At 41.1% G+C, this 14,416-nt stretch overlaps 1 protein-coding gene across 1 annotated transcript in view; it reads left to right on the top strand.

Moving 5' to 3' along the window:
• Positions 1–14,416, top strand: part of ZRANB3 (zinc finger RANBP2-type containing 3) — a 264,866-nt gene that overhangs the window by 134,487 nt on the left and 115,963 nt on the right. The window contains exons 4-7 of the mRNA XM_083153824.1: positions 7,919–8,097; positions 12,041–12,272; positions 12,423–12,508; positions 13,259–13,430. Of these exons, the coding sequence (XP_083009950.1) occupies positions 7,919–8,097; positions 12,041–12,272; positions 12,423–12,508; positions 13,259–13,430 (669 nt within the window). The remainder of the gene's footprint in view (positions 1–7,918; positions 8,098–12,040; positions 12,273–12,422; positions 12,509–13,258; positions 13,431–14,416) is intronic.

The following is a 14,416-nucleotide window of genomic DNA, read 5'->3' as shown; positions in this document are numbered from 1 at the left end:
TTAAGAACGGTTTGAGGAATCTAAGTGCGTAAGGTGTGTTCTTGGCCTTTACATTTCCCAGATCTTGATCGATTATTTATATCTATCTATATAAGATTTCGATTGGTCCCGGCACTCGCAGAACTTAACGTGACTGCTTGGGTGCCAAACCATCCAAAAAGGGACATATGCAGAGTATAATTGGATTGCACTCCTAAGATTTCAATTACAGTGTAAATGTCACAAAGTAATAGAAAACATGCAGGGTGTGAGTCAATGTTTCGAGCTATGTGCCCTTTATCAAGGAATGTTAAGCTGTCTTTTAACTTTCAGCTTTAAATTGAGGGTATTTACATCCAAATCAGGTGATGGGTATAGGAATTACAATGGTTTCTATATGTGCCTCCCACTTTTTAAAGGACCAAAAGTATTGGGACAGTTGACTCAAAAGCTATTTCATGAACAGGTGTGGGCTATTTCTTCATTATTTCATCATCAATTAAGCAGCTAAAAGGTCTGGAGTTGATTCCTGGTGTGACATTTGCGTTAGGAATCTGTTGTTGTCAACTCTCAATATGAGATCCCAAGAGCGGTCACCACAGCAAAGCAAGCCATCCTAACTGATAAAAAAAAAAACCTAAACGTTAGATGTGGCCAAATCAACAGTTTGGATCATTCTTAAAAAGAAAGCATCGGAGAGATCAGAAACACTAAAAGACCAGGAAGACCAACGAAAACAACTGTGGCGGATGACAGAAGAGTTACTTCCCAGTTGACCAGATCAAGAATTCTCTCCAGGAGGTACAGTAGGTGTTTATTTGTCAAAGTCAACAATCAGGGGAAGACTTAGGGTTCACCACAAAAACAGATTAGAGTTTGCCAAACAACATATAAAAAAGCCTTTACAGTTCTGGACCAACAGCCTATGGATAGATGAGACAAAGATCAACTGGTACCAGAGTTATGGTAAGAGAAGAGTATGGAGAAGGAAAGGAACTGCTCATGATCCAAAACATAGCACCAGATCAGTGATGCATAGTGGTTATGTCATGGCGTGGGCATGTATGACTGCCAATGGAACTGATTCCCTTGTATTTATTGATAATGTGACTGCTGACAAAAGCAGCAGGATGAATTCTGAAGTGTTTTGGACAATATTCAGTCAAATGCTTCAGAACTCAATGGACGGCGCTTCACGGTGCAGATGGACAATGACCTAAAGCAACTAAAGAGTTTTTAAGGCAAATACTGTAAGTGGAATGTTATGCAATGGTCAAGTCAATCACCTGACCTGAATCTGTTTGAGCATGCATTTCACTTGATGAAGACAAAACTGAATTTGGTTATGTCTATGCGTTCCAGACGTCAGGCTGTAATTGGCTGCAAAGGATTTGCAACACAGTATTAAAAAGTGAAAGTAAAGGAGCCCATAGACGCTCCGTTTCTGCCGTCTCCGTTCTGTACTATGCGATGCACGCTCCCGCGCATCACATGGTACGGTACAAAAAGTATGTGCTGCACATACTTTTTGTACTAGGTACACATCGTATCTGATCGCAGTGCATGCACACTGCATGCACTAGGGATGCGATCCGATCCGATGTGTGCTGTTTAAGTCGGATCCGTTAAACTGACCATGTATGGGCAGCTTAAGATTGTTTTGTTTGTCCCATTACTTTTGGTCCCTTAAAAAAGTGGGAGGCACATATAGAAACCATTGTAATTCCTACACTGTTTACCTGTGCACATCTTGTTGGTTCATTTCAAATCCATTGTGATGGTGTATAGAGCCCACAATATGGGAATTGTGTTGGTCCCAATATTTATGGACCTGACTGTGTATATATCTATCCATATATATCTATAGATAGATATGGTGGTAGCCAACACTGATTGGTGGAGAGGTATGACGTAATTTTGTTTAAATTCTTGCACTGTTTCACTTTGTATTTATCCCTGATAATGGGCAGTCAGCCCAAAACATGAAATAAATGAAGTTTCCACTGCAATAAGAAGTCTCTTGTGCTCTACCTATTAAAAAGGTATATGTGAGCTAAGGCTGCGGGAAGGCCCCTGAGCAATGCACTTGGGTTAATATCGGAAGAGTGCCGGGAGGACGGACTAATATATAAACACACACATGTACACATATATAATGTATGTGTGTGATTAATGCTTAATAGCTTGAGCTCACTGCAGTAGCCTTACGCAGCAGTGAGCACTGTGACTCATCATGGACCTGCCTAGTGTGGCAACAGGTATAACTCTGCAACTTCTCAGAATTACAGATCCTGTAATTTAACACCACACAAAGGATTTCTGTAACATGTAACACTACCTAGAAGCTGCATAGGATAATTATACACACAAACCAATGTACTGTAACTTAATTTGTTGTGTTCACTGCTGGATAATTAAAACCTAAATAATCATCTCTGTTGTACTGTATCAGTTTAACAAAATAATTTCTGATAAGTGGCATTAAGTAATGGAAAACAATGAGGAGAATTGGAATTGGATAATGTAAAGTACAGTATGTCTATTGTTTAGAAATTGTCGAAAATTATTATTTACTGTGTTTGAGGATCCTCAAAATGGGTACAGTGACCAGTGATGGGTACATGACTTGAAAGTCCTCTATACATCAGATTTGACCCTAACTACCAAACATGTAGGATGCAGTGGGAATACAATACCTTAACCTCCAGAATTGTTTATGTAGTGTTTTAAATATAAATAGATTTTCTTTCCCAGACAAAATGCTCAAATATGTTCAATTAGGTTAGGTCATAAAATAAAGCATAATATAAAAAAGAACGGTCATATGAGAATCCAGGGGATTTCCTTATTTTCTCTATCATCCATAAGGGATACTGGGGTCACTTAATATGAAGGGGTATAGGCGGGGTCCAAAGGAGCCAGTGCACATTAAAATCTTCAACAGGGTGTGCTGTTTCCACCCCCCTATGCCCTCACCCACAGCTCAGTTTAGAAAAATGTGCCCTCAGGAGAAGTTGCACACTCTGGAGCTCCAGAGATTTTTCTTAAGTTTCTTTTAAAGTTTTGTTTATTGGGGCACGCTGTTTGAGCACGCAGCATGCCTGCGACGCGGGACCTTAGGAGGGAGACAGATACCGACCTCATTAGGTGCTGCTCCGATCCCCGCTGACAGAACACGGTTCTGGCAGGGTTAGTGTACCACCGGGCACACGCCCGCAGTATGCCGCAAACCCCTACATGTCTTAAGAATGTCGGAGTGGTGACCTGATATGGGGCGCCCCACTACCGGTTTTTACATTGTGCGGCATTCAGGTAGGTGGGCATACGGACCCTCTTTGGGGGGATCCCATACCCCACCTGTGCTCACTGGCAGTGCTAGGTGATCTGGGGCTTTTCAGTCATCACTTCCCACTGTTTTTACAGATTTGCCAGTATAATCTCAGTAGTTCCGATGCCATTACAGGGGCGGAGCTACCTCAAAGCGGGAACTGCCGCTTTCAGCGCCATTTCCTCATGCAGAGGGCTGCATGCAGACTCCTCCAGGGCACTCCAGCTACAAGTGGATCACTGGTACAGTTGTGTTAGTGGGGGGGGGGGGGGGGTGTGTTTGCTAAAAGGGCTCTTAGAGCTTGTTTTTTGTCAGACATACACTGAGTGGACAAATTATAATGACTACCACCTCAATACAATGTTGGACCAACTTTTCCCCTTAATACTGCATGGATTATTGTTGCCATGGACTCTGAGATGTTGGTAGGTAGTATGAGGATTTTGAGACCATATCCGATGAACTGCACTTTCCAATTCCTTAAGATTCGATGGTGCTGGTTCCAGCTGACTGATGGCCCATTCGATCTCATCCTACAGATTCCCAATTGGATTGAGATCTGGTGATTGCGCAGGCCAACTAAGCAAGGTAAAGTCTCTGTCATGCTCTTTAAACCATCTGCAAACAATGACAGCTTTATGACAGGGAGCATTGTTCTGCTGGAAGTATCCATCCCTGGCAGGGTACACCATTAACATAACAGGAATGTACTTGATCTGCGATAACACTCAAATACCCTTGGCCTCCACAGGAATCAAAGGACCCATACAATGCCAAGAATACATCCCCCATACCATAATATTGCCTCCACCATATTGAAGTGTTGTGGCAATGCAGTTGGGGTCCATGCTTTCATGCTGTTTTCTCCATATTTGCACCCTGCCATCTGCATGGTGTAATTGAAAACGCGATTCATCGGACCACATGACCGTTTTCCAGTCATCTACTGACCAATCCTTGTGCTCCTTTGCGAACTGGAGACGCCTGCTCTTGTTCAAGGCAGGCAGTAGAGGCTTTCAAACAGGTCATTGGCTTCCATAGCCTATACGGTGCAATGTGCGGCAAACAGTTCGTTCAGAGTCCTTCCCAGTTCCTTCATTAATATTCCCTGCAATTTGACGTACTGTTGCTATTCTGTTGGACTGGAGAACTCTGGCAAGTCTCCTTTCAGATTGAGCATTCAGTAGTCTGTGATGACCACAAGCCTGATGTTGAGACCTTGTTTTCTGCTTGGTATTCTACTCTCTGTAAACATTAATAACTGCTTCTCTCAAAGACTTTACAAGTGCAGCCATTTTGTTGATACTGGTTCCGATGGTTTGAGTGCCTACAATCATCCCACGTTCATACTCCGTTAAATCCCTTTTTTGCCCATTTCATCGCAATCAACACTGCAATTTATGCTTCACGTGTACTGCATTCCATTTTTATAGCTATCTCGCCCTCTAGCGGCAACAACGTTATGGCCAATCTGCGTATAAGTGTCAAGTTGTCATAATAATTTTGCCACTCAGTGTATATTGGTGCTACTTAAGCTGCAGCACTTATAGCGCCATTACATACCTACTGGGTGTGTTAGGCTGGTGTGCTGGCTCTTTCCCCTCTGGGTCTCCTACACAGTTTGGGCTGAGGCAGGCTTGCTTTCTCTCCTCTGTGTTTTCAGTTGTGTGACAGTGGCAGGTGGGGAATTTGACTGGGGCGGTACACCTGTCAAACCGTAATGCAGGTGTCCTAACTCGAGCTCAGGGAGGTCTCCTACATTATGGGGAAAAACTGCGTTGTGTGTGGCACCAAGTTTTCACCCACCCCCTGCTGACACCCTTATTTGTGATAAGTTTAGCCAGCTCTCACAGTGTGAGACAGCAGGGGGTGAGCCTGTGGAACTGCAATGGCTGAGTTCTATGAAAAGCATGATGTCAAAAATACCACAGCAGATAGCTGCTAGGCAGCAACAAACACTGTTCTTACTAGTGTCTGTGGAGAATATGAGAACATCTAGTTCTCCGGTAGCCCCTGAAAATCTAATTCTCCGATAACAAATCTGTTTGTGGTTCCCAAGCTGGACAGCTCTGTGAGACCCATTTTAAATCTAAAGTCACTGAATCCTTACTTAAAGGTAACCAAGTTCTACATGGAATCCCTGAAGGGGGTGATCTCAGATCTGGAAGAGGGAGAGTTCCTTGTATTAGTAAGCACTAATGGATATCCTATTATCCTAGGCTCGCTCGGTGCTACCTAATTTGAGTGTACATGAAGTTCTTGGCATGTTTGGCCAAACGGTGGGCACCATATCAAGGTGACCTTATCAAATGGGTCCCTAACATCATTAATTAACACATTAAATTAATTTATCAAACCATTAAAAATAAAGTACAAACTAAATGTGACATCATAACAAATGTTATGATGTCACATTACAGCCAGTTAGCGGGTTTGGATGATAGTAATAAGGATAAAATGACTGTATGTATGTATGTTTGATACTAATGTATTTGATATAAATGCAGTTTGTTCTCTGCCCCGTTGGATACTAATGGGGATGGAGCAGACTTTGTGGTGGGTATGATTTTATATGGAGAGGGTCTAATAACAAGAATATGCTAGTAACTGCAATAACTGGAGTGCAGGATATGTGCACTGTTTTGCATTTCTTTAATTGTGAAATACAATGCAGTCTAAATTTAATCTAGGCTGCATCTGCAGTATCCACTGTTTTATTTTGTGTTATAGCTAATTACTTTATTCATTGAGCCGCATAATATTTTATCGATCACCATGGAGATCGGTGGAGGGGTCTAATATCTTCACTCTTACTGTTAGACATATTGCAGCATTTACTGCATGAATTATTAATTACTTAATATATTTATAGTTTATGTAGGAGGAAAAGCAATGCCAGTACCATAGTCTGCACATTTATTATCTATTGTCTATTTTCATTTTATTTCTGATATTCCTCATTGCAGTAGTGCTTAAAGAGCTGCGGAGCTTAATATGTATATATCCACTAAGGCAACAGCAGAAAGCATCTTGTAACATATGCAATTATACATGTGAAAGTGTTCCTACCTAGGCAGGTTCTAAGGTGTCTGACATTGTTTAGATTTGTGTTATTTACGTGCTAGCATTTCTTGTTGCCAGGTAACACCTGTTCTAGTGCGAACACACACTAACAGTACCCAGAATTTCCCTGAATTCATCTGGGGGTCGATCTTTCAACTTTGTTGCTCCAACTCTATGGAACTCTCTTCCTCACACAGTGCGAGAAGCCCCCCCACTGTAGAATCCTTTAAAAATAGACTAAAAACCTACCTATTTATTGAAGCATTTTACTGATAAGCTTGTTTTGTATTTTGAGCTGTAAAGACAATGGTAAAGCACTTTGAGTCCTATTGGGAGAAAAGTGCTATATAAATATTATTATTATTATTAAAATGGGATTATGGTACTTCAAAGAATTACACCTGAAAGCATGTTATTTCGATTGCTTATTACATCCAGGTGTAGATCCAGATTTGTAATGGCCCGTTAAATGTTCACAAACCCACAAACCCAGAAGCCCAGTGCTACAGTGTGTGACCAGTACACCACCTCTTCTGCCTGTTTTAGATGTTTTACTTATATTCATCAACTCATGGAGGGAGTGTTTAAAATTATACCATTTTCAAGCTTAACCCCATTATGACCCATTGCATATTCCCGGTGTATCCCAGTGATGACACTGGTAAAGTGGACAAATAACCCAAACCCCCCCACACACACACACACAAAAAAAATGGTTTTGTAAATTTCCTGTTTAGTACTTAAAGCATTGCAATTTGTTTTAATTTGATATTTTAATATTCTAGCATCTGCCGGAAAATGTTCAAATCATTTTACTAAATTTAAATGAACATTGAGAATTGTATGGCAACTGTCACCATAATACAGTCCAAGCAATACATTTTTAATACTGACCATTGAAATGGACAATGGGTCGTAAAGGGTTAGTGTGGTTAGAATACATTTTTCATTTATAATCTTGTCATGTCAACAAGTACAACTGAGCAAGTCCCGTGCTAGTTCTTTCTTACACCAGACCCCTATACGTATAGCATCCGAAGGCCTTCCTAGTATTGTTCCTCTCTAATCTTTACTTTGGTGACTCTGAACAGCCATTGATGGAAATAGAAAGGTTTGAAATGATAATGCAAATTTCAGAACATTGATGAGGACGCATCAACAAAATGTACTGTAGTTTAGAACTTCATTAAAATGCAGAGGTAAATTGTCATAAATGCCTCTGTAGGAGTATGATTGAATACTAGGTATGCTTAGCCAGTGGAGAGAAGCATATATGTTTTTTCTTTTAAAGCTCACAATCAAAAGCTTTTTTTTTGTCTGTGCAGGTTAAATACTGGCTGCTTTGTTTTTACAATGAACTTTATTTGAACAAACCTCACCCAAATCTAACTCTCTATGCACATGTTACATCTGCCCCACCCGCTGTGCAGCATGGTTTTGTTCATTTTGAGAACAATTTTGTCCTGGGATTTTTCCTGAATTAGGCCTTTTTTCTTTTCAATCTATCCTGATTTGTTTTCTGCCTAAACTCTGAATCTTTTTTCATAGATGGGCCTTGGTAAAACTATACAAGCAATTGCCGTGGCTTATTTTTACCGTGATGAGTGGCCTCTTTTGATTGTTGTTCCCTCCTCACTGAAGTACCCTTGGATTGAGGAAATGGAGAAGTGGGTTCCAGGACTAGGGCCTGAGGACATAACAGTTATTGAGAACAAGACAGATGTTGGGTATGTATGGTATGTGGTAGACTTGGAATGAATTACAAATCTATACCTTGACTGAGATACACACTCCAATATACGATTTAACAGCTTGCTTTCTTCTACAAATGTTCATGGATGTTCATCTTAAATACACTGGAGACATTTCAGTGCATAATGTAATCAATGTATAATGCTTTATTACTAAATTGCATGGTGTCATGTTTACTCTTCTCAAGGGGGTGGAGGGGGGCACTTTTGACATGTGACAGTTACTGTCATAAGAGTTGAGTTTCTGTGGAACTGTGTGGGTCGATTTGATAACGATTTGTAATTTCTGGTCAAATTGTAATGAAAAATTGAGCATATTGTAAAGTGTATATGCCGGATTTGCATACTCTTGCGGTCACAGGTGACATTTTCTGGTCTGGCGGTTAAACCAAATATTGATTTTATTTTATTTATTAACAGTTTCTTATATAGCATATATACATATTCCGCAGCACTTTACAGAGAATATTTGAACATTCACATAAGTCCCTGCACCAGTGGAGCTTACAATCTACTGTATATTCCCTGCCACATGTACAAGCACACACATTCATTCTAGGGTTAATTTTGTTAGAAGCTAATTAAGCTTCCAGTATATTTTTGGATTGTGGGAGGAAACAGGAGTACCCGGAGGAAACCCACACAGGTATGGGGAGAATATACAAACTCTGCACAGTTTTGTTGTTTTGAGCTGCTTTCAGTGTGTACTGGGCAGCAATAAGTGGTGTGTGCTTATGCGAGCTCCCATATAAGCGCTGGCGGCCGTCACTCTTCTGCTCTTCTACACAAAAACAGACATTCTAGGGTTAATTTTGTTGGGAGCCACTGAACCTACCAGTATATTTTTTGAATGTGGGAGGAAACCGGAGTACCAATGCAAGTATGGGGAGAATGTACAAACTCCACACAGTTAGGGCCATGGTGGGAATCAAACCCATGACCTCAATGCTGTGAAGTAGTAACGTTAACCATCACACCACCCGTACTGCCCGATTTTAAAATAATTAGAATATATATTTGTTTCTGTGTGTGCATAATATACAACCTGTATCATAAATACCCCCCTTGGCACTGCTGAAATATTATTGACTTCCCATATCCCCCTCTTTTCCTCCAGTACCGCCCAAACTGTTATCTATCATTGCAACCTCCATGTCCCCAACTCTACTCCAACTGAAATTTTCCGTTACACTCTCCCTAACACCAACACTGCACCTAGTACTGCCTACCCAACCCCATCCTTGCCCCTGTGCTGCCCCAACTGATTTCTACCCTTACCCCCATCAGTGCTCTCAGTATTACTTGCCTTAACTACTTTGTGCCTCCAACTGCTATTAACCCTTTCCCCCTCCATGCCCCAGTACTGCCTGGCCTATCCCCCTCCTTGCCTAAAGCACTGCCTTAATTGCTAACTATCCCTATCCCCTTCATACCACCAGTACTACTTGCACCTAACCCCCATTTTTGCCTGCTCTCACACCCATAATATGTGATAGGACCCAGAAATAGTGGGGTAGAACCCCAAATGTAAAAAGTAACAAATCCCTGCAACCCACATTTTTTCTTTTTTCACTGAAACTTGCTTTTGGATTTACTGGAACTTAAATTGCATTGGTCTCTCGTCTAATTAATTATGTTATTGTTAAGATTGGGTTGAGTCTTAGCTGGGAACAAAAAACAATTTGCATGCAGTCTCAATCCTGACTTATTTTGGAAGGTCACAAATACTGAGCATCTTTCTTTTTACACTGTAATATAGATTTACATTTGGACACTCCCCTCTCAAATCTGAATTTCTCTGCACATTATATATATACTCTACTTGTAGTGCAACAAGGTTTTACCAAGGTGCAGGTACTTTGTTTTTTTGCTTTTCTCTCCAATAAGCATCAGCTCCCATGTGCCTTCTAGATACAGATGCTATATAAATGGTTTTGAATATTCTCAATTTCAGCAACAGATGTTAGAGTACAATGGTATGTTAAAATTGACAATAGACGTTCCACATAGATTGAGAGCAACTTTTAATGCTCAGCTGTCATTGTGAGTGTGACTGTATCTGCACTTTAACACATTTTACACCAACTGTCTGCACACAATGGAGGCAGTTGTCTTGTTGGATGAACAAATATTTATGTGGATGTAAACTATAATTTCAACATTAAACATTACTGCTTGATTTCATGAATGCAGCCGTTTTGTGTGCTGAACCAACAGTCACAAAACTGCGGTTGATCCATGAATAACGAACTAATGACATCAATTATGCACTTTGTGTAAGACTGTTAGAAATTTGAGAAGCCCACAAACAAACTGATGTTGGTGTGAATTATCCTGGATTTTATATCAGAAATAGGACCAGTCTTTTTTGTTTGCCATGGTAAGCTTTCCCCCAAAAAAACAACTAAATAAAATACAACAAATTAAGCCCCAGTAGACCAGTATTTTGATATTTAAAGTGGAGTAAATTGCTCAGAAACACTTAATAGATACAATGAATAGTGCATTGTGTGGTGAATAAAGGTTTGTTGAAATTGATTTTTTTTGTAAACTTAGGGGGGTATGTAATCAGGGATCACGGCTGTCGATCCCCACCGACAGCCGGGATCCTGGCCCGTTTGCGGTCTGATCTGGATGCAAGGCTCCGCCTGCCATTTTGTGCAAAGGGGGCGTGGCTGTGAAAATGGCCGTGGATTGGCGATCTGCGGCCAGGATCGCGACAATCCACAGCTGTTATAGGCAGAACGGGCCCGACAGCTTCTAAAGTCGGGCCCGTTCTGCCGTGATCCCGCTAAAGACAACATTGAATAGGGAGCAGCCGCTGTTTCCCACTTCCAGACGTTTTCGTTCGGGACTCAACACTACAGATCCTACTATGTTATAAGTCGGATCTGCATCTGAAACAGCCGGTAAATTGTCCATTTACGTCAAAAAATACATTAATACTAAAGATGTGCAGGCTCTGATTTACTCTGATTTCAAACCAGGATCTTATTGGCTATCCCAAATCACATGACAGTTGTTGACCGTTGATAGCCAATAAAATTCTGCTTTGGAATTAGAGTAAAGCAGCCCATACACGCTGCTATGAGTGCTGACCCGATGTGTGCTTTGAGGTGCGCGCTCCCGCGGCACCTCATCGCACAGTACAAAAAGTATGTGCTTGCACATACTTTTTGTACCTAGTTCTCATCAAATCGCATCGCATTGCATGCACATGCAATGCAATGCATGTGCATGCAATGCAATGCGATTTGATCCGTGCTAGTACAGCACGGAAAGCACGCCCACAAAGCAGCGTGTATGGGCTGCTTAAATCAGAGCCTGCACATCTCTCATTAATACGCCTTTCCCAGTCTTTTTCGACTTTCAAAATGTTTCCAAAAGTTGGAAGATTGTAACAGACATGAAATAGGTTGAATGTACATTCGACCTGTTCTTGTCCAAAACAACCAATATTTCCGACAAGCGGAATTATTGTCCGAGATTGAATAACCCTATAAGTGTCTCATCAAATAAATCAGCACAGTCTCCTGGTGTGTCCTATTGGGGCTAAGACACTTTTTTTAGGGTGAAAAAGATGCCTAGAGCTAGCAGAGTTGCGCATGATCTGGCGGCACACTTGCGCCAGCCGCCTCGTAGTGTCTGTGTGTGTATAGATTTTTTTCCTCATGGCTGCCATTTATCTTAATGGACAGAAATGAAGCTCCTTGTGCACTATCACTTGTTTCCTAATATGTTGCTTTGACTGAAAATGATTGGCATTTGTAGAAAGGGTGTTTTATTTTTGAAATGTTAATGTCTCTCATCACTTGGACTGCTTTTTTAGCTGTTCTGCTGTGATCCCCATCCACCGCACAGCAGTGACCATAATAATAAAAGTCTAGAAAGTGAAACATGCACTTTGTTCTTTCTCCAGGAGAATTTCAGCTTGTAAAGTGACAGTTTTGGGGTATGGCTTGTTAACTTCCGATGCCAAAATGCTGATGAATGCTCTGTACAAACAGCACTTTAGAGTGGTTTTAGTAGACGAGTCTCACTACATGAAATCTAGAAACGCTTCCCGGAGCCAACTTCTGCTGCCAATCGTTCAGAAAGCGACAAGAGCCCTTCTACTCACCGGGACGCCGGCACTTGGAAGACCCGAGGAGGTAATTGAATTTGTATCAGTGTGTGTGGTTTTTTTTCCAGCATGCACAGGAATTTTCCTAAGCAAAACAAATTGACACAATTATTTTGCTGCAGTATTGAGGAGTATAACCATTTTTTAAACAAGCATTCCCCCTTCCCCCCATCTCCAGCTCTACATGCAGATCGATGCTCTCTTCCCCAAGCGATTTGGAACTTGGACGGAATATGCCAAGAAATACTGTGATGCACATGTCAGGTATTCATTCATTTGCTAACTTCTAATCATCTGCACAGCTTATTATTGAATATAGGAAAATGTGAAAAGGGCCGTTTTGTAAATTAATTGCGTACATCTGAGCTCGATGTATAATTCTGTGTCTCTGTTCGTAAACATGCATGTTTATTTTTTTTTTAACTCTTTGAGTTTCTAGAATTATTCCAGACCTTTAACATATTTTGAGTCCCAGGAGTTTAGCGTTGAGGAAAACTATCCTTATTTTTGTTTCAGAATTTTCTGTTTTTATTTTGTTTAGATTTATGGATCTTTCCCCTGCACATATGTAGAACAATAAAAAAGATGCCTAAGGCCATGTCTCTTCAGCTCATATTAATGTATGTAACTGGGTCTCCGCGTTAGATAGAATGCATTATGTGGAGTATTCAATACACTTGCCCTAACTTTATAAAAGCGCTACAAAAATGTAATTGAATTCCACCGGCTGCTGTTGATAGTGGTCTGTACTGAGCTTTGCGGCAAGAGATCAAAGTGGCCTACAGTATGTGAGCTTAATCTTATGTTGAACAACACAGAGATGGACGGTGTTTATGCAATGTATTATAACAGGTGTCCTGACTTTCTAAGATCATTAATGCTGCTAAGTCCTCTGATGGCAATGAGAGCTGCATTAATCCCACTGTAATACATATCAGGGCCCGACTGAAGCCAAAGGTTTTAACGTGTTTTTAGAGTGACCCTGTTTTCATGTGTGCTAAACTTTTACCCAAGGTACTTTGGCAAGAGGACTCAGTGGGATTACAGAGGAGCCTCCAATTTAGATGACTTACACCAGCGATTAAGCAGCATCATGATCAGACGCTTAAAGAATGAGGTTTTAACTGAACTCCCACCTAAAATCAGACAGCGCATCCCCTTTGATCTGCCGAAAGATGTGGCTAAGGTAGGCGGTTCATGCCATAAATTACAGATACCTAAAATAAGTATTAGTGGTTAGTTGAGATATAAATGTGCCACAAGTCCACAATTTCTACAATTATTTATTCCTGACAACATTGGATCCAAAAACCTCCATTTGTTTTTTGCACTTTTTTCCAATGTATTACAATGTTTTTGTTTTTTTGTTTTTTTATACAGCTATCCTATTAGATCACCCAATAAAATGCATGAGCTCTCTCAATGAAACTTGTGTGTTTTCGAGCTGCTGCAGCTCTGATTTCTGGGTGGCTGTCGGGACTCCCGCCTGTCAGCTGCTTAGCGGTGAATAAACGCTGTGCGCCATGCATCCACAGCGTCAAAAAAGGGGGGTGGCACAGGAAGATGCGCTTATAGGCCACGCCCTTAATGGACTTTCAAAGTTGGGAGGTACAGTACTGTAGGATTAATGCCGCTGCTTCCTCCACCTGTGTCAGCGCAGGGCAGATGATTGCTGATGTCTGAGGGCAGCATGGGAAGCTCCCAGTGGATTGCTGGTCAGGCACTGATGACGCTGAAGACAGAACCGTGACACAACATGGTTCTTCTCCATGGCAATGGGTCTTCGTCTGCCATGGAAAGACTTTTTCATCTTCCGCCATTAACAATATTATTTTCAAGTACCCCCAACTGGTCTGCAGAGTACCCCAGGTTGGAAACCACTGTTCTACAGTAAATGAGGGGTACTGTAAGCTCTGCTTTCGGTGCTCAGACAATGGAGTGCATGAACAAGGACTAGAAATAGGAGAAAACATGACTATATTATATGCAGCCTTCATGCTCAGTCTCTCTAAATCTTTATGGCTATGTTATGTATTTAGGAAATAATTTAAACACCGCTTATGCTCCATTTTGCAGAATAATGGCTATAAGATATAATACATACCTATGTAATCACTCCTATTCATTGCAAAGTGGGTGTTCCCCTGCAGCAATAATGCGCTGTTGGGGTAT

The sequence above is a fragment of the Crinia signifera genome, chromosome 7 (genome assembly GCF_055691185.1).
Source record: "Crinia signifera chromosome 7, ASM5569118v1, whole genome shotgun sequence".
In the NCBI taxonomy this organism is placed as follows: domain Eukaryota; kingdom Metazoa; phylum Chordata; class Amphibia; order Anura; family Myobatrachidae; genus Crinia; species Crinia signifera.
This window is presented reverse-complemented; position numbering and strand designations above follow the sequence as displayed.